At 34.4% G+C, this 22,276-nt stretch overlaps 1 protein-coding gene across 3 annotated transcripts in view; it reads left to right on the top strand.

The window, feature by feature from the left end:
• Positions 1-22,276, top strand: part of LOC133326591 (regulating synaptic membrane exocytosis protein 1-like) — an 81,989-nt gene that overhangs the window by 50,872 nt on the left and 8,841 nt on the right. For all 3 annotated transcript variants that reach the window (XM_061535238.1, XM_061535223.1, XM_061535231.1), the window contains 3 exons: positions 15,904-16,081; positions 16,140-16,310; positions 20,191-20,325. In XM_061535238.1, the coding sequence (XP_061391222.1) occupies positions 15,904-16,081; positions 16,140-16,310; positions 20,191-20,325 (484 nt within the window). The remainder of the gene's footprint in view (positions 1-15,903; positions 16,082-16,139; positions 16,311-20,190; positions 20,326-22,276) is intronic.

Here is a 22,276-nt window from a genome sequence, read left to right as displayed (position 1 = left end):
ATTTTTGAAAAATCCGCGACTCCTCTAGTCCAAAAACATGAAAAAATACTTAACAAATTCACGCCTTCTTCTTCTAATCCATAGCAAAAAAAATTTCCTAAAAAATCCATCCCGATTTAATATGTTGAATTGTTTAAATCGTCCGCCTATTCCCCATAGTGGTGTAGGGTAATAAACTAAGAAAAAAATATTTTTATCTAAAAAATAACAACAACAACAACAACTATCCAAACCAAAACAACATCAAGTAAACAACAAAACTTCCCTATAATATTTAAAAAAAAAGTAATTTGTTTTTCTAAAGACAATTAAAATTCAATTCCAAACAAATCCAAAGTCGATACGTATTTTTAGGCTTTTACTTTGGCTAAACAATTAACAAATTGTAACATCCAATGATAAGCCAATGATAATTCTTGGAAAAAGCTTTCACGGGATTGCAGTGGCTCTCCAAACATCATCTCCACATCCTATCCCACCATTGAATACACACGAAATGCGAGAGCCAACTGCCATCCTTGCTTTGATAAGGTTTTTCCTTAAGAATTATCTAAACAAAAGTAATTTTAGTTAATAATAGTTTCATTGCTTCTTAATTTTTTTGGAGAATCCGCCCTCTATTTAATTTCATTGTAGTTTTCCTTTCTAACCAAAAACAACAAATTTTCATTTTTTGCAAAAACGCCAGCATTTCATAATTATTTAACTACCTATTACTGCTCTACTTATTTATATTCACTAATACAAATTTTGACTCCTTTTGCTGCCCATTTTGTTATAACAAATTTTTAATACGCTCCAAATATTTATTTTAGAATATTTACCCTCGTTTGTTTTTGCTCCTATTTTTTTTTAAATATTTAATTTTGTTCTTGCATGTAAATTCAACCAAGTTTTATGAAATATTTTATGCAAGTTTTAGTTTTGCTACACCATTCAAAAAAACTAAAAGATTTTTAATCCTTAGAAACAAAAATGCCAGGAAACGTATCGGTAAGCTTTATTGTTTCTTTTTACCCTTGAAGTTAATTATTATATAAATATAAAATTATATGCCTATTATATAAGTGAAAATGTTAACTTTTAAAAATATAAAGTTTGATGTTCATGTCTCTTGTATTTTTCGCAAAAAAGGGATTTTAGAAACCAGGACTGAAATGAGGGTATTGTGTAGCTGTTATAACTACGATTTATATAATATGTTTAAAATGTTCACTTTCAAATTTCGAAATATGATAATAATTACTTATTAGATTTGATTCAATCTTTTGAATATTGACCTAATACAGGTGGCGTATGAGTTGTGACAAACAGTATACGCAATGGCGAACTTTAAGGAGTAAGAAACTTCTAGATAAATGAAATTAGCCAAAATAGTCTTCAAAACTCAAATCTATTGTTTGGATCTTGATTTTTTTTAAGTTATGCTTGCAAAAAAATATTCTTGGAAAAATCGTCGCTTCTATTGGTTGTTGAAAAATATGCTGTTTGGATCTGAATTGCTCTTAATTGCATTTCTATTGGTCTTTGAAAATATATTCTTTAAAAAATGCACGCGTTGTGAAGGTCTGTGAAAAAATATTATTTAACAAGTGAAAAAGCGTTAAGTTCGGCCGGGCCGAATATTGAATACCCTCCACCATAGATATACTGACAGGTACTAGAAATGAAAATATAGGGAACATACCAAAAAGTGGACCTATACCAACATTTCTAAAAACGGATTATGTATACCTTAATACAAATTGAAGAAATTTATTTAAAATGTATTTATAATGGATAAGTATACCCTCAGCATTATGGCTAATGAAGGTGTATACACTTTAACATGGTGAAAATGTGCCTGAATGTGGTTCCAGACCCCATGTTTCTTTGGACCAAATCCGTTTCAGAAAATTTAGATTTCGTCCAAACTTTGCCCATCTTATTATTTCTCCAAACTTAGTTCAAATTCGAAGATGGGGAAAATCGGTCCACTCCTTCTGGAACCTCCACACAGAGACTAGGTCTAAATGCGGCTATAGTTCATTATCGAACCTTACGTTCTAATTTTTTATCTCGCTATCCTCCGCAGGTGAAATGATTACAACAGAGTCTTAGAACCAAACTCAAAACGTGGAACAAATCAGATAACTATTTTAATATAAAAAGGGGGGTTATATGGGGACTACCCCAAAAAGGGAGATTTGTTACCATAGACGACTACAAAATACCAAATTTCAGCGAATTCGGTTGAAAAACGCGCTCAAGAACCCCAAAATACCGAAAATTGGGGGCTATCCGAAAAAATTGACCTATACTTATAATTTTCTGTGGAGAGATATGCTACGCAATAAGAACTTAAAGTACCAAATTTCAGCGAATTCGGTTGAAAAACGCGCTCAAGAACCCCAAAATACCGAAAATTGGGGGTACCCTTATATGGGGGCTATCCGAAAAAATTGACCTATACTTATAATTTTTTTTGGAGAGATATGCTACGCAATAAGAACTCAAAGTACCAAATTTCAGCGAATTCGGTTGAAAAACGCGCCCAAGAACCCTAAAATACCGAAAATTGGGGGGTAACCTTATATGGGGGCAACCCGAAAAATTTGACCTATATTTATATTTTTTAGTATAGAGATTTGCTAGCCAATAAGAAGTTAAAGTACCAAATTTCAGCGTATTTGGTCGAAAAATGCGATCAAACCCCCCCAAAATACCGCAAAATTAGGAGTACCCTTATATGGGAGCTTATACGTGGACCGATAAAGCCCATCATCGAACTTGACCTGCCTGCAGACAAAAGACGACTCTATGCAAAATTTTGGCGATCTATCTCAATTCGTTTAGACGCTAGAGTGATTACAACAGACAGACAGACGGACATGCTTAAATTGTCATAGAATATTAAGCTGATCAAGATAATATATATTTTATAGGGCCGGAAATGATTATTTCGATGAGTTACAAACGGAAAAACAAAATTAATATACTCTCCATATTATGGTGGAGGGTATAAAAATCCACGCCTTCACAAGCTTTTAAAAAAATATTCTTTAAAAAATCCAAGCCTTGTGAAGGTCTTTGAAAAAATATTCTTTAAAAAATCCAAGCCTTGTGAAGGTCTTTGAAAAAATATTCTTTAAAAAATCCAAGCCTTGTGAAGGTCTTTGAAAAAATATTCTTTAAAAAATCCAAGCCTTGTGAAGGTCTTTGAAAAAATATTCTTTAAAAAATCCAAGCCTTGTGAAGGTCTTTGAAAAAATATTCTTTAAAAAAATTCACGCCTGCACAAGCCATTGAAAAAATATTCTTTAAAAAAATTCACGCCTGCACAAGCCATTGAAAAAATATTCTTTAAAAAATTCTCGCCTTGTGAAGGTTTTTGAAAAAAATCTTTATAAAAATCCTAGCCTTGTGAAGGTTTTGGAAAATATATTCTTTAAAAAATCCACGCCTTGTGAAATCCCATTGGGTTCAAATAACAGTCTCGAATGACTACAAGAATTTTTAATGTTCAAATAATGCTGGATGGTATGAAATATCCCTCATTTACAGTGAGTAACTAGGACCCAGATCTGGAAAATACGGTGAATGCAGAATCACTCGGAAGCGTAGTTTATAGAAATTTATAACTGTTCTCAAGGACTTTTGATACATTTTCCAATACTCAATTCCACCTCGTCGTTAGTGTTGGTCAAAAGTGAGTTCACGCGGCAGCTACTCTGCAGAGAGTATTTTCATGTCCAAATATTCGAGAATACTGTGATGTACAGCTCCGTCATATTTTTGCACAACAATAAAATCAAGGTATTGGTCTGGGGTTTGAAAATTGATATTGAGGGGTAAACCCCTTAACCCATAAGAAACCAGTGAACGGAGCTGTATAGTCGGACGGGCCGATCATATCATACCCTACATAACTAACACCGAACTGTAATTTTCTGCAAATCTATATTCCTAGCCTGGGCGATATTTCGGGATATATGCACCATCTTAATCCATTAGAGGGCAACAGTTCCTCTTTCTAATCCAGACATATTTTCCGAATCAATTTATCCTTCAGTAAATATTTAAATTTGCTTATTTTACACACAAAAGTCTCGGATTTTTTCTATTGACCCTGAATAAATAGGTGACCAAACCCTTTATCAGTGTAAAATTTGTGATTTTCGACTTACAATAGTGGCCCCGAGAGCAACTATAAAACCAAACGTGCAAAATTTTTTAGTCCATTCCATCCCCTAAATACAATCTGATTATCACCGAAAATTATAGGCGGTGTCTTTGGCCACAATCGGGACATCATGCACAATTTCCTAGTGATCCGCGTGTCAATTTTGCCTTCTAGTGTGGTTGATACTAACCAAATTAAAATACGTACCCACCTGTAATTATCTAAGTATTACTTCCACATGCAAGTACATACAGCAATATAATTGGTATCAATTTAAAGGTCAACAACTCCTCTACGATATACCATTAATTTCTTGGGTCTATGCTCTTCAGGAGTAAAAATTTAACCTGCTAAATATTAATCGATCTTCATCAAAAATTCATTCTTATTATTCTTTGGCCAGATACCCTTCCTCGTGTAAAATTTAGTGAGGTTAGGGTCATAATTGTGGCCTCTATACCGACCAGGAAAACAAACAAAATTAAAGTTTTTGGTCCACATCAATCCCTAGACATTAACGGATGATCACCCAAAACAATAAGGCCTTCTTTGCCCAGAACCCGTTCTATATGCACAATTTCGTGGCGATTGATCAATATCTTTGGTCTAGATCCACTCAGCTTGTCGAGATATGATGATCGGTATTCTAAAAGGTGGATCTTGGGTATAAAAAGGGTATAAAACTTCGCCATAGGTCATAGTTCGGAGGTATGACACGATTCATAAATATTCGTGAAAATATAGTTTCATATCTTGATTTGTAACTATTTTATGCATTTTTATACCATCCACGATAAGGTGAAGTTTATATCAAATATGTCATTCCGTTTACAATACATCGAAATATTCACGAAGGGCCCCACAGAATAAAGTTCTGAAATTTTGTATAGCTGTCCGTTTAAGACAGAGCTCGGAAATTTTGCACAGATATTACTAGTTTTCCTAGAATGATATTGGAAATTGGATATATTGGTTAAAGTTTTGGAGTACCCTCTATATAACAGTATCCCCCAATATCCTCATGGTGAAGGAACCCTATTGAAAATGGGGAAAAATCGGTTCAAATTTGCATATAGCTTCCATATATATTTTCGTCCGATTTAATGTAAATGGTGCACCAAAGTCCCTATATATCTTTCGATTTGCAAGAAATTTGGCACAGCATATTGAATTAGGTCCACGGTTCTGATTTAGATATAGATCCCATATATAGCTTAGTCCGATTTTATGTAAATTGTGCACCAAACTCCCAATTTCAGTGCGATTAAGACGAAATTTGGCATAACGTATGGAATAGAGACTAGGATAGAGTGTGTTAATGTTCATTGATATCGGATCAGATATAGATATAGCTTCCATATATAGTGTTAACCAATTTTATGTAAATGGTACACCAAACTCCCATGGTTTTGTCAGATTGAGACACAATTTTGCACAGCGTACTTAATTAAGTCGAAGTTTTGTTGAAATCGGTTCAGATAGTTCCCATATATATTTTCGTCCGATTTCACGTACCAAATAACTCATTTTTTTCGATTGGGACGAATTTGTGCACAACGTACCAAATTTGAGCTAAATCGTATTGGATTTCGTAGAATATATTCAGATGAAGTTATTGAGTTCTTTAATAACGAAATTTTTTCACCGAACTTCTTTTGCCTACTTTATGTAAGATTTGTGGACAGGACAGTAATGCTCAATATTACCGTCCAGAACAAACTAGTTCAAAGTTAATTTTTCTCAAATTGTTCATCTAGATCTTTTTTTGATGGAATTAACAGACGTGTGCCAATGACCGATTGAACTAGAGGAACTTGGTGAATGATATATTTCCTTTTGAGCGATTCAGGAACGACATTGACCAACACTATTCAAAACCGAAAAATTTGACCAAATTTGAAGTTGTAATGGTGCATCATGAAGGTCAGTAAGGAATAATACTTCAAAGCAATACGTCACGGACACAAAGAATTGTGCGTGAGTTTTTAGCCAAAGACATGACATGTTTCAAGTACCTCTATGCGATCTTCAACGTGTATGAGGTCTTCTTTTTATAGAATACTTCTAGGTGATTTTTCTATCTATAGAAGAACCATATAAGTCTTCTATATACAGGAAACCTTCAGACTGTCTTCTATATACAAAATACTTTCAAGAAGATATCGGAAAAAACTTTCAGAATGTACTCTTTATACAGAAAGCCTCCTATCTAGAGAATAGGTCTTCTAGATACAAAAATGCAAAACCTTCAAGAAGTCTTGAATCTAAAGAAGACCTTATCAAGTCTTCTATGTATAGATGACCTTTAGGAACTGTTCCAACTATAGACGTCCTTCAGAATGTCTTCTAAGACAAGATAAGTACAAGAGATTATCATTATATAGAAGTCTTAGAGCAGACCTTCAAGAGGTATTCTACTGAGAGGAAACTTACAGAAGGTAGTTTTCATAGAGAAATCTTACTGGTGGTATTCTCTACGTACTTCTACCGTAATCACCAGATTTGACCCCCTGACTTTTTCCTATTCCCAGAACTAATGAGACCGGTGACAGGAAAGTGTATTGCTACGATCGATGAGATAAAAGAAAACTGAAAACAGGAGTCCTTGGCTATACCAAAAAGGATATTTCAGAAGTGTTTCGAGAATGGGAAAGTGGCTGGCATAAATGTACCATATTTGGGGGTGGGGGTGGGAAACTCTCAGATGGTATTCTATCTATAGAAGACCCGCAGAAGGTATTTTGTCTATAGTTGACTTCCAAGAGATTTTCTATATATAGAGAACCTACAGGACTTCTATGTATATATATTCTATCTATAGAGGAACCACAGAAGGTCTTCTATATAGGACTTCATTCTCTGGAAGATCCACAGGAGGCCTTCTTTCTGTAGAAGAACCCCAGGAGTCCTTCTACATATAGAAGATCTCCTGGAGGCCTTCTATGGAAGTCGCTCAGGAAGTTTTCCTTTTACAGAAGTCACGCAGAACGTCTTCTGTCTACAGAGGGCCTATAGAAGGTCTTCTATTTAGAGAAGACCCACTGAATATCTTCTGTCTACAGAAGACCTACTGAAGGGTTTTGTATCCACAGAAGACCCGCATCAGGTCTATAGAGAAGATTTATAGGAGTTCTTCTTTCTATAAGCCTATATGGATAAGATCGAAGACCCTCATAAGGTATCCTATATATTGAAGGCCTTCAAGCTATTCTTTCTATCTTCTAACTACAAAAGACCTGTTGGATTTACTCTATGCATTGAAGACCTATATGCGAACTTCAATGTCTGTTTGGTCTTCTTTTTATAGAATACCCCTAGGTAATATCTATAGAAGAACCATAGGAGTCTTCTAGCTACTGAACACCTTCAGGAGGTCTTTTATATATGGAAGGCCTTCAAGAAGCGTTAAATAAGGAGAAAAAAAAATAAGACCTGCAGGAGGCTTTTCATCTACATACCATCAGCAGGTCTACCTTCAGGATGTCTTCTATCTAGAAGAAGCCCTTGAAGGGGACAAGATAATTATTGATAAATAAAGAAAATACTTTTCAAAATATTTCAAGTAGGGGTTATTTTTTAATCGGACCTCGTACCAATATTTGATCTTAAATATGTTGGAGCTTCCCGCAGGATAATTCAAATTATGTTCGAAACCACGTATACACAGTGGCTATGTAGGGTTAATTTTATTCAGTAAAAATTATACCATACACATGTACTATCTGTACGAGTATATTCTTCGAAACTCATTCAGTCCTGGTCATTTTTATCAGGTAGAGTTTTTTTAATAAAAAAAATAACATTTTCTTAAAAAAAAACAAATTAATAATTTATTAAAAGTTGAAGGTAAACATTACTACAACTCTTTTTATCAAGTAATCCTTTTGGACCCAATGACATTAATAATTTTACTGTTGTATTTGTAGAAAAAATAAAAAAGCCACATGTTTATTTTTTTCCTATGTTCTAAAGGGATAACAAGGCAATACTGAACCCAAACACATGTTTATACTACCTTCTCTTAAAAATTGTCAGATTAAGCTGGGCCTGAAAGGAATGAGCTTAAAACTAATGTCCGGAAAAAATATTGAATTTATTTATATTCCACTGCAACATTTAGAAATGCATGTCATATTAATATAAACAAGCATTTATCTAATGTTTATCATCTTTATTGCTAAAACATAAATAACAACACAATAATACACAACAAACTAATTTCAATTATATTTTCACTATTTTCAATAAAAAAAAACAACCAGGGAGATATAGGAGTTTTCTTAATGAAAATAATTTTACAAATAATGTTTGCCATAATATTTAAAAAACAAATACACCATGGGAAGACCTTAGAAAAACCAACATTGAAAATTGGCATCTTTAAACTTACGAGACAAATATTCTAATTGGAAATTAAACACTAAGGTTTAACCGTTCAATGCCTTATTCAATAACTAAATTTTTATATATAATAATATTTAAGTCATAAAGAATAACAAAAATTAAATAATCTATTAAATATAATCATCTTTAAATAACAACAACAAAAATAGTATCACATATATATTTTATTCACAAAATGCCTTTTTGTATTCAGTTGCCTTGTCCGATTATTTTGTGTGTGTTTTCATTTTTATTTTATTTATTTATTTGTTAATTGTTTAAGCTTTGTTGTATTATTTTTTTGTTTTTTCAAAAAAATTAATTTTGTTTAGATGCCTTATAACTATTTTCGAATATTTGTAAATAGATTTAAATGTTTTGGTTTATATATACATATCTATATAACGGCTGCCATATACATATATATTTATATATAGCGTATATATAAAATAATTATAGTAAATTGTTGGAATATAGTCGGCATTGTTCGACTTGGTGAACGAAACACGAACATAATCTCTGGAAGACCTCCAAGAGGTCATCTGTCTACAAAATACGTTTCGGAGGTTACTCACAGGAGGTATTTTATCTATAGAGGACCTACAAAAGGCCGTCTATATAGGACCTATTTCATTGGAAGATACACAGAAGGTCTACTTTCTGCAGAAAAACCCCCGGAGTCCTTTTACCTATAGAAGTTACACTGGATGCCTTTTATTTACAGACCTTTTATATAGGACTTCATTCTCTGGAAGATCCACAGGAGTCATTCCACCTATAGAAGATTCCATGTAGACCTTCTATTTACTGAAGTCCTACAAGAGGTCTTTTATATGTAGAAGACCCACAGGGAGTCCTCCATTTATAGAAGACACACAGGATATCTTCTGTCTACAGAAGATCCACACAATGTCTTCTGTCTACAGAAGACTCTCAGATGGTATTCTATCTATAGAAGACCCGCAGAAGGTATTTTGTCTATAGTTGACTTCCAAGAGGTTTCCTATATATAGAGAACCTACAGGACTTCTATGTATATATATTCTATCTATAGAGGAACCACAGAAGGTCTTCTATATAGGACTTCATTCTCTGGAAGATCCACAGGAGGCCTTCTTTCTGTAGAAGAACCCCAGGAGTCCTTCTACATATAGAAGATCTCCTGGAGGCCTTCTATGTACAGAAGGCATACAAGACATCTTCTATCTGTGGAAGACCCACAGAAAGTCTTCAATTTATAGAAGACACACAGGATGTCTTCTGTCTACAGAATACCTACAGGAGGTCTTCTATCTATAGAAGACTCTCAGATGGAATTCTGTCTATAGAAGACGCGCAGAATGTATTTTATCTATAGTAGACTTCCAAGAGGTTTTCTATACATAGAGGACCTACAGGACTTCTATCTATAGTAGACTTACAATCGGTCTTCTATCTACAGAGGAGCTACAGAAGGTCTTCTATATAGGACTTCTTTCTGTAGAAGATCCCCAGAAGTTCTTCTACCAATAGAAGATTCAATGGAGACCTTCTATTTACAGAAGTTTTCCTTTTACAGAAGACACGCAGAACGTCTTCTGTCTACAGAGGGCCTATAGAAGGTCTTCTATTTAGAGAAGACCCACCGAATGTCTTCTGTCTACAGAAGACCTACTGAAAGGTTTTTATTCACAGAAGACCCGCAGCAGGTCTATAGAGAAGATTTACAGGAAGTATTATTTCTATAGGTATTTTATGGATAAGGCGAAGGCCCTCAAAAGGTATCCCATATATTGAAGGCCTTCATCAATCTTTGGAAGACCTAAAAAGGTATTCTTTCTATAAAATATCTTGCCGAGGTCTTCTAACTACAAAAGACCTATAAATGGAAGGAGGTCTTCCATTTATAGAAAACACACAGAATGTCTTCTGTCTACAGAGCACCTACACGAGGTCTTCTAACTACAGATGACCCGCCGAATGTCTTTTGTCTACAGAAGACTCTCAGATAGTATTCTGTCTATAGAAGACCCGCAGAATGTATTTTATCTATAGTAGACTTCCAAGAGGTCTTCTATACATAGAGGACCTACAGGACTTCTATCTATAGTAGACTCACAACAGGTCTTCTATCTACAGAGCAGCTACAGAAAGTCTTCTATATAGGACTTCTTTCTCTAGAAGATCCCCAAGAGTTCTTCTACCAATAGAAGATTCAATGGAGGCCTTCTATTTATAGAAGACCTACACGACGTCTTCTATATGTGGAAGTCACTCAGGAAGTTTTCCTTTTACAGAAGTCACGCAGAACGTCTTCTGTCTACAGAGGGCCTATCGAAGGTCTTCTATTTAGAGAAGACCCACCGAATATCTTCTGTCTACAGAAGACCTACTGAAGGGTTTTGTATCCACAGAAGACCCGCATCAGGTCTATAGAGAAGATTTATAGGAGTTCTTCTTTCTATAAGCCTATATGGATAAGATCGAAGACCCTCATAAGGTATCCTATATATTGAAGGCCTTCAAGCTATTCTTTCTATCTTCTAACTACAAAAGACCTGTTGGATTTACTCTATGCATTGATACCTATATGCGAACTTCAATGTCTGTTTGGTCTTCTTTTTATAGAATACCCCTAGGTAATATCTATAGAAGAACCATAGGAGTCTTCTATCTACTGAACACCTTCAGGCGGTCTTTTACATATGGAAGACCTTCAAGAAGCTTTAAATTAGGAGAAAAGAAATAAGACCTACAGGAGGCTTTTCATCTACATACCATCAGCAGGTCTACCTTCAGGATGTCTTCTATCTAGAAGAAGCCCATTTTCTATCTATAGAAGACATTCAGGAAGTCTTCCAACTATATACAAGACCTTCAGGAAATCTTCCAATTCTATACAAGACCTTCAGAAAGTCTTCTATGTCGGGAGAAATACATGTAGTTATTTTGTATAGAAGTCTTAGAGCAGATCTTTAGGAGGTATTTTTGTTTTTCTACAGAAGATCAATTGGAAGTCTTCTTCATAGACAAGTCATACAGGTGGTATTTTCTACATTCTTCTACATCCAAACAAATCGTGTTCTACTTGAAAATTTTTTCTCTACAAAAAAAAAAAAAAAAAAAAAAACGGGGAACCTCTCCCAACCTCCGTTCAATATATACGTTTCAGCATAATTTATCGAGAAAACAAAATCGCCTTATTGTGTGTTTTTTCTTTTATACCATTTTTTCGTTGTTGCTCTTCTTTTTTTATATTTCATTTTTTACTGTTCAAAAAAAAAAAAAAACAGACAAAAATCAGGCACGTGATTGTAGCACCACCACAACCAACAATAACAACACCACCTCAACTACGAACACCGTCACAGCCACCTCTTCACATCAACAGCCACAACAACAACAACATCATTATCATCAACTGCATCCACTTCATTATCAGCGTCAGTCGCGTGGTTCGGCTGGTAGTATACAAAGATCGGTTGAGGTGCCGCCATCATCATCTGTAATGCAATATCGCGCCGGTAGTATACATTCGATCTCAAGCTCAGAAGGTTCATCGTAAGTTTTGCTCCATGAAAAAAAACAACAACAAAAATGCTAAATCACCAAAAAAGAAATCCTCTTAAGCAGAGAGCTTATGTTCTTGCTCTTTTCCACTTTTACTGCCTCTCTATTTGCTAACATTATTTACTGCTATCTCTCCTCTCTCTCTATCTAAATTATTCTCTAAATATCACTACTGTCTGTCAATGTTGTTGTTCTCCTGAAAGATGCTACAAAAACATTTGACTTGCCAATAAACGATATATGTGTGTGCGTGTCTGTGTAACATAAACCAAACCTACCAAGTGAAGTTGGCTGTAATTAAGTGTCCACTTTTGTATATTTATGCCAGATATTAAAATTTTATAAAAAAAATATTAAAAAAATATTATTTTATTTATTTTTTTATAAATTGTGTGCAAGCCTGGACCTGTATTTTTCTCATTAGGAATCCTCTTGATTTTTTAGCTATTTATTTTTTCTCTCTCTCCCTCTTTCTCTCTCTATCCATTTGTGACTTCTTCTAAATTTTGCTCTCTAAATGTGTTTTTGGTTTTCTTTTTCGAAACTGTATATTCGAATTTTCGAAATTGTTTGCTTATCATCTATTGTTGTTGTTGTGTGTGTGTGTGCGTAATTAATTGCTTTCCACAAAATCCTACAAATACAACTCTGGTTTTAATTTTGTTTCCATACAACTCTGTAATGAATGAAAATGATGTATTTGATTTTTTTTATTTCTATATTTTGTAACTTATAATTTATTTTTTTATTTTTGTAGAACAATTGTTTGATTTTAGTTTAATATATTTTTTATTTTTTTATTTGAAAATAAAAAAAACATGTTCGTGTCACCCTAATGTCATCTGTACATAACATAACATCGTATGAATTTTAACATATTTTTTATTTATCACTGCATTACCAATCACCCGATTTTCATTACCATAAAAATGAATATATAATTTTAATATATTAAATATTGAAGAAACCCTATAGGAAGTCGTTTATCTATAGAAGACCCCCAAAAGTTCTACTATCTTTAGAAAACCTACAGAAGGTCTGCTGTCATTAGAATACCCACAGGAGGTATTCTATCTTTAGAAGACCCCCATTATGTATTATATCTACAGAAAAGCCACATGCGGTCTTCTATCTTCAGATGTTCCTACAGATGTCACGATTAAAAAAAAACCTTCATTTGATTATGTCCTATATAACGATGTGCAATTTCACTTATATAAGGTTTCTATAGGTTCTATATAAAATATCGTTTCTAATAACTCTTTTTTTTTCTCTCCGACTAGGAATATTTTTAAAAAGATCCATAATTTGAAGTTCGAAACCAAATTTCTTGAAATAAATTATTCTGGCTTCAAGGTGAAATAAAGTATCATACAATATATATTCTCGATCGTGGCTGTCTACTTAAATCGCGATAGCGATCAATATATTCGAAATAGAGCTTTGTAATTTTATATACATCCCATTATAACGGCACCTCGCCAATTTCAGCATTCCCGACATTCTTCAACAAAATTAGCTGCCATTTATATTTTGGACCCTGACCCTACCACAAATATTTACCCAAGCTTGAAGGTAACTTCCATTTAACGGTATTTGTATTTTGGATACATTATTTTGAATTTTGGATACTTTTTCCAACCGAACTGATTCTAATTTGTTACAGTTCTCATTGGCTAGTAAATTTTCTTGCCAAAAAATATCAAAATTCAGTCCACGTTTTGTTATAGCCCCAGGTAACGGTACCTTGAAGTTTCGATATTTATACCCTTCACCACACTGTGGTACAGGGTATTATGTCTTTGTGCATATGTTTGTAACAGGCAAAAGGAAACGAGATAGACACATGGTACCTTTTGAGAATATGCATAGAATCACGTTCTGAGTCGATTTACGCATGACCGTCCGTCCGTCTGTACATGTTAAATTGTAAACAAAGTACAGGTCGCATTTATGATCCAATTTAGATGAAATTTGGCACAAGTCTCTTATTTGACCCAAGGACGAACTCTATTAAAATCGGTTCAGATTTAGATATAGCTCCAATATATATTTTAGTCCGATTTAAGGTAAATGGGGCACCAAAGTACCTCTATATCTCTCGATTTGCACGAAACTTGGCACAGAGTACTGAATTAGGTGCAGAATGATACGCGGCAAGTTTCGAGAAAATCGGTTCAGATTTAGATATAGCTCCCATATATAGATTCGTCCGATTTTAAGTAACTGGTGCGCCAAAGTCCCTATATCATTCGATTCGCATGAAATTCGGCATAGAGTTCTGAATGAAGTCCAGAATGATATGTGCTAAGTTTCGTGAAAATAAGTCCAGATTTAGATATAGCTCCCATATGTATTTTCGTCTGATTTAATGTAAATGGTGTACCAAAGTCCCTATATATCTTTCGATTTTCATGAAATTTGGCATAGTGTAATGAATTAGGTCTAGAATGATGTGTTAAGTTTCGTGAAAATCGGTCGAGATTTAGATATAGCTCCCATATATATTTTCGTCCGATTTAATGTAAACTGTGTCGTCCAATTTTACACAAAATTGACACAAATATTGTACAACGTACTGGAGTTAGAATAACCTAGAAGTTGGATATAAATGCTTCACATAATTTTGTCCCTGGTCCTTCAAAAATTTGACGTCCGTTAGGATTCAATCGTTGGATATACCCAACGTGGTGAAGGGTATCTTATAGCAATTGTGTTATCTTCATGTGATCAAATTAATTAGTTTTTTAATTATATGTTCCTGAAGTATATATACAAAATTAATTTTTTTTTATTATATATATATATATATATATATATATAGAGTTAAAAATGCTTCCGTAAATTCATTTTTGTCTGTTACTCCTCCTGTGAGCAAAGGGCTTCAACAAAACAATGCCTTCTTATTCGATTGGTTTTATTCCTGCTGTAGGTGGTGATACTGTCATCTATCGTTGGCTGGAAAATACTTCTCCTTTAGTATTGAGCAATGGTTGTGGTCCTTGCTTCCTTAGTGCTGATATTTGTCATGTCAGTGGGTCTTCGGCAGACCTCTTTTTTACAAAAATTTGAAAACCAATTTTTCTCATCCGATGGGATTACATTCCAGGAACCAACGGAATTTCTTGCGATATATTAATTTAAATTGTTTACCTCTCATATTAAATTACCATCTCATAAGCATTTTTTTCTTCTAAAATATTTTTTTATATTATTCTTGTTTTTAAACCCAACGTCTCATACATTTGTCATTACAAATCAATTACATACTTGAACGAACTATTTTTCTAGGGTGTAACTACTAAGTGTGTGTTCGAATATTTCTCTTTAAAGCCTTGATTGCTACGACAATGTTTTCTCTTCTATTTGTGGTGTAAAAAGGCCTGATTGTAAATATGCAACTCCATACAAAGCATGTTGTAAAAAAATCGTAAAAAAAACAAGAACAACCAACTTTACACTATGCAACAATGGAATAAATTAAATGCACGTTAATGCATCAAAAAAATGGACTAATGTCAAAAAATAGATAAATATATATTTTTTTCAAATCCAAAAAAAAAATCTTAACTTAAACAACTGCCTACTATATCTCCCTGTGTATAATACAAAGTTTTACATACATATATATTAACTGAGTTTCAATATTAATTTGTATTATTTTTCTTGATTTTATTTCAAAATACTTTCTCTTAACTTTCCAAATAATTTATTTTTTTGAGTTTAAAACAAGAACACAAAATTTATAAAATTCTAATAAATTTTTTTCTTTTATAAAATTATTTTCGAAAAAATTCCCAAATCTCTAGATTCTCACCCACCATGAGAGCTGATGAACAAATCAATCAATTTGTCGAAGGTCTGGGACCGGGCCAATTGGTTGGACGCCAGGTGCTGGGTGCTCCCTCGCTGGGCGATATCCAATTATCGCTGTGCTATCAGAAAAATTGCCTAGAAGTAGAGGTGATCAGAGCCAGAGGTTTGCAGGTAGGTGGTGCAATTGGATTTCCCCCCTTTGGAAGTTTTAATAATTTTGTTTTTTTAGCAAAAACCCACCTCGAAAATGTTACCAGCCCCATATGTCAAAGTTTATTTGGTATCGGGTAAAAAATGCATGGACAAAATGAAAACTTCCACGGCTCGGCGAACGTTGGAGCCATTGTATCAACAGCAATTGGTGTTCCAGAATTGCAATACAAAAGGCTGTATATTACAAGTAAGATAATGGCAAAAATGTTTTTGTTCGAAGATCAGGAGGGGTATTCTTGCTTGTCTCCTGTGGTTAAAATTGATCATTTTTGGCAATAGAGGTCTTCTAAGGTCTTCTTCTGTGGACCGAAAGGGTCATCTGTGCTCAGAAGAGGTCTTTTGGGAACTGAATTGGTCTTCTGTGTACAAAAGGGGTCTTCTGTGAACCGAACGAATACCTTCTGTATACAGAAGAAACCTTCTGTGGACAGACGAGGTCTTCTGTGGATATAAGACAGAAGAAACCTTCTGTGGATAGAAGAGGTCTTCTGTGGATAGAAGAGGTCTTCTGTGGTCAGAAGATGTCTTCTTTTGTGGACAGAAGAAATCTTCTTTGGTCAGAAAAGGTCTTCTGTCGTCAGATGAGGTCTTCTGTAGTCAGAAGAGGTCTTCTGTAGTCAGAAGAGGTCTTCTGTAGTCAGAAGAGGTCTTCTGTAGTCAGAAGAGGTCTTCTGTAGTCAGAAGAGGTCTTTTGTGGATAGTAAAGGTCTTTTGTGGTCGGAAGAGTTCTTTTTGTCGACATAAATGGTCTTCTGTTGAAAGAAGAAGTCTAGGTCAGGGTGTGGTCAAGGGGTCTTTTGTGTCGTCTGTGAACAGAAAAGATCTTCTGTGGATAGAAAAGTTCTTCTGTGGATAGAAAAAGTCTTCTGTGGACAGAAAGGGTCTTTTGTGGACAGGAGAGGTCTTCTGTGGATAGAAAAAGTCTTCTGTGGACAGAAAAGGTCTTATGTGAACAGAAAAGGCCTTCATTGCACAGATTAGGTCTGCTGTGAATAGATGAGGTCTATCGTGAATAGTAGAGGTCTTCTGTGGACAGAAGAGGTGTTCTGTGGATAGAAAAAAGGTGGACAGAAGAGGCAAAGATGTGGTCTGCTGTGAATAGATGAGGTCTATCGTGAATAGAAGAGGTCTTCTGTGGACAGAAGAGGCGTTCTGTGGATATAAAAAGGTCTTCTGTGGACAGAAAAGGTCTTATGTGAACAGAAAAGGTCCTCTGTGCACAGAAGAGGTCTTCTGTTGACAGAACAGGTCTTCTGTGGACAGAAAAGGTCTTATGTGAACAGAAAAGGCCTTTATTGCACAGATTAGGTCTGCTGTGAATAGATGAGGTCTATCGTGAATAGAAGAGGTCTTCTGTGGACAGAAGAGGTGTTCTGTGGATAGAAAAAGGTGGACAGAGAAGGCACAGATGTGGTCTGCTGTGAATAGATGAGGTCTATCGTGAATAGAAGAGGTCTTCTGTGGACAGAAGAGGTCTTCAGTGGACAGAAGAAATATTCTATGGACTGAAAAGTTCTTCTGTAGATAGAAGGGATTTTCTGAGGACAGAAGAGGTCTCTTGAGGACAGAAGAGATCTTTGGAAGACAGAAGAGATCTTTGGAAGACAGAAGAGATCTTTGGAAGACAGAAGAGGTCTTTTGTGGACAGAAGTCTTTTATGGACAGAAGAAGAATTCTCGGGACAGAAGAGGTTTTCTGGGGGAAAGGAGATATCTTATGGACTGAAAAGTTCTTCTGTAGACAGAAGGGGTTTTCTGAGGACAGAAGAGGTCTCTTGAGGACAGAAGATGTCTTTTGAGGACAGAAGAGATCTTTTGAGGACAGAAGAAGTCTTTTCTGGGGACAGAAAAGGTTTTCTGGGGAAAGGAGATATTTTATGGACTGAAAAGGTCTTCTGTAGAACGAAGGGGTATTCTGTGGACCGATGAGGTCTTTTGAGGACAGTAGAGATCTTTTGAGGACAGATGATGTCTTCTGTGGGCAGAAGGAGACTTCTGTGGACAGAATAAATCTTCTACGGACAGAAGAGGTGGTTGGAAAAGGTCTTGAGTGAAACGAATAGGTTTTCTGTGCACAGAAGAGGTCTCCTGTGAACAGAGGAAGTCTTCAGTGGGCAGAGGAAGTCATCTGTGGACAGAAGGATTCTAATATGGACAGAATAGGTGCTCTGTGGATAGAATTACTTTCTATGGACTGGAGAGAACAGAAAATGACATCTGCTGCTAGAATATATCTTCTATAAATATGAAATTTCCAAGGTCTATTCGTAATAGTGATTATGTACCTGTGGAAAAAGTTCGCGGATGAAAGATAAAAGATATATAAAAGGAGATATCTTATGGACTGAAAAGTTCTTCTGTAGACAGAAGGGGTTTTCTGAGGACAGAAGAGGTCTCTTGAGGACAGAAGATGTCTCTTGAGGACAGAAGAGATCTTTTGAGGACAGAAGAAGTCTTTTATGGACAGAAGAAGAAATCTGGGGACAGATGAGGTCTTCTGGGGAAAGGAGATCTTCTATGGACTGAAAAGGTCTTCTGTAGAACGAAGGGGTGTTCTGTGGACAGAAGAGGTCTTTTGAGGACAGTAGAGATCTTTTGAGGACAGATGATGTCTTCTGTGGGCAGAAGGAGACTTCTGTGGACAGAATAAATCTTCTACGGACAGAAGAGGTGGTTGGAAAAGGTCTTGAGTGAAACGAATAGGTTTTCTGTGCACAGAAGAGGTCTCCTGTGAACAGAGGAAGTCTTCAGTGGGCAGAGGAAGTCATCTGTGGACAGAAGGATTCTAATATGGACAGAATAGGTGCTCTGTGGATAGAATTACTTTCTATGGACTGGAGAGAACAGAAAATGACATCTGCTGCTAGAATATATCTTCTATAAATATGAAATTTCCAAGGTCTATTCGTAATAGTGATTATGTACCTGTGGAAAAAGTTCGCGGATGAAAGATAAAAGATATATAAAAGACCTCTGAAGGGTATTCTACATATAAAAAGATCTATGAAAAAGTTCGCGGATGAAAGATAAAAGATATATAAAAGACCTCTGAAGGGTATTCTGTATATAAAGGATCTCCGAAGGGTTTAAAATACCTCAGAATGGACTTATGTATATTAACGGCATCTGAAGGATCTTCTATATATGAAATACCTCTAGGTATAGAATACCCTTCTATACATGAAGGACCTTTTAAGGGAGAAATATCTTCAATTGGTAGAAGCTCCAGCAGAGCTTTAGAAAAGTCAATTTATAGATAGTGACCACATGAAATGTCTTCTATGAAATGTGTGATGCATACTTTTAGGTGTTTAATTTTGTTCTGAAAGTTCTTAACTTCTTTAAATGCCTCTGATGATGTTGTTGTTCGTAGAAGACCTCAAAAAAGGCCTTATTAATATTGAAGTCTTCGGAATAATATTCAATTTATAGTTAGATTTCCTATCAAAGGCTTTTAATGCAAAATTTGGGATGTGATACATACGTTTAGGCATCTTAGTGGGAATTTTTTATTTAGCGAAGACTTCTGAAAAATTTTTTATACGTATATCGCCTTATTTATATAGAAAGCATCCAAAAGATTTTTAATTAATAGGTAGGGTTCTTTTTAACACCTTTTTTCATAATTTTCGATGCGATGCATACTTTTAGGAGTAGTAGTATTTTATTTATATTTATCGATAGCATCTGAAGTTTTCGAATGTTCGTATAGGACCTTGAAAGGCCTTATATATTTATAGAAGACTTCCGTAAGCTCTTTGATACGTAGTTTATGTTCTTATTAAAGAGCTTCTCCGCAATATTATTCATTCTTCGCAATTTGTGATGTGATGCATACTTTTAGGCGCCTTAGGATTTCAATTATATTTTTAGTACACCTCTAAAGCTGTTATTTTTAGATTATGATTTGACCTTATTTCTATGGAAGACCTCTCAAAGATTTTTCAATTTATCGATAGAGTTCTTCTTCTTCTTTCTCCGCAATGTGTGATGCATACTTTTAGGCCGTTTTTTGTGTTTTCCCTTCTATTTTCAAATAATTTAATATCTATTTTATTTTGTTTCCAGGTTACCGTTTGGGGCGATTATGGCCGCATCGAAAAGAAAGTCTTTATGGGCGTTGCCCAAATAATGCTCGATCAAATCGATTTATCAAATGGCATTGTGATTGGCTGGTATAAACTATTCGGCACCACCTCACTGGTCAGTTGTCCTGCCAATACAGGTTTATCTAGGCGCTCATCACTAGCATCGCTTGAATCACTTAATTTAAAGTTTTAAAACAAAAAAAAATAATACCAAACAAAAAAGTAGAGAAAAATTCCTCGCCCCCTTTTTAATGCAACATCGAACATAACACAACACGCTAGTGCCACCAAACTCATACACTAACCAACAACCAAACATTTTTTCACCAAAAAACACATGGCATAATTTAGAGAAAGAATATAGTATTGTTAAATTTTTCATGATTATTATTATTATTAAAATATACACACCAAAGTTATTTGCATTGATTAATCCAAATAGAAGACAAAGAAGTCCTATACACACTTATATAAATATTTATATACCAAAAACACACAAAAAGTAGTTTTGAATTCCGAAACCCAAAACCAAAAAAAAAAAATTATTCACCCGTTTTTACACAACTTTAGTATTGCGTTACTGTTCAAGTTACACACATTTGTACATGCATACCCAGTTATTTACATACCTACATATATATCAATTTATAGCGATATTAAAACCAAAGCGCCTATTTATATATTTTTTGAAAATGAAAAAAAAAACAGTAATGATTCCATATTCCTCACCTTGTTGAAAAAAAAAAATCTACCAAAAAACCATCCACCACCAAACAACAAAATAAGCTACATATTTTGGCATATAACTAAAGAAACAAACAATCAAAAAATCGTAAAAACCTAGCTAGAAAATTTTCAAAATAAAAATCTCAAAAATTTAATTCCATCTACATACAACGTAGTACATTTTAGGTATGTTTCTTCTTCACCTACTTTTTCTTCTTACCTCTACTTGTTCACTGTAATTATATATATATTTAATTTTTTTATTACTGAAGTGTGTGTCTTTATATAATTTTTTGTATTTTTTTAATTTTGAGCCAAAACTTGTAAATATTCCCAAATTGTATCTAACAAGTTTTGAGATTTTCTTTTAAATTTGCTAACTGCATGCAATCGTTAACAGTTTATTTATTTAAATTTATAAGTTGTTTTTATTAAAATTTAAAATTCAATTCAAGTTTTAGAATACATCGGATATGTGTGATGCGTACTTTTAGGCGTTGTATTCGCATGTACTAGGGAAAGTGAAATTTTTTTAAATATTAAAACTCACTAATCCTCCGTAAAGAACCAAATCTTCCTATAAGTAGAATGGTTATTTTATATTCAAAAAAAAAAAAAAAGAAAATGTGTGATGCATACTTTTAGGAGGCACATTCACTATGCGACGTGATTGTTTTTGTTTCCTATTCCTGATTTATTACACGTTTCACAGCTCTACATTATTTATGATGTTCGATCAGAATTTTCTGCATATTACCCTGAAGCATCTGCTTATGAATATCTTTAGTTTTTAGGTGATGGTGTTAAACCCAAGTCCTGTTTGACTATTCTATAGCACAATCGAGTTTAAACATGCTTCAAATATTTTAAGCTAGGAGTTTCTCTATATAACTTACTGTTTTCTGCCAAAACTTATCTCGTTTTTTTCTTAGTCTATTCACTGGCGGTGTCCATAGATTTCACCCGACGGGTTTTAAAGAGTAAGACAAACAAAAGCCGTCTTGGGATGCCGGACTATCATCTGCCGAATGCTGGTCTCGTTTTTGTTAGTCTATTGATTATTGATATGAACAATTTTACCCCAAGGGATATTGGTTTATTTTTAGAAAAAAATCACAGCATTCATTCTTTACAAAAAAAAAAAAAAAAAAAAAAAAAAAAAAAAAAAAAAAAAAAAAATAAACAAAAACAGTAAGGAAAGTAGTAAAGTCGGACGGGGCCAACTATATGATACCCTTCACCACTTTCGGTATAACCAACAGATGAAACCTAAAAGCCGTCGAACTTTTAAAGGACCAGGGACAAAATTATGAGAATCAATTATATATAAGCTATATCAA

This window comes from Musca vetustissima, unplaced genomic scaffold (genome assembly GCF_032173495.1).
Source record: "Musca vetustissima isolate MV318-11 ecotype Yass unplaced genomic scaffold, APGP_CSIRO_Mvet_v1 utg55918, whole genome shotgun sequence".
NCBI lineage: Eukaryota > Metazoa > Arthropoda > Insecta > Diptera > Muscidae > Musca > Musca vetustissima.
The sequence above is the reverse complement of the archived record's forward strand: the minus strand, read 5'-3'. Positions and strand labels throughout refer to the sequence as shown.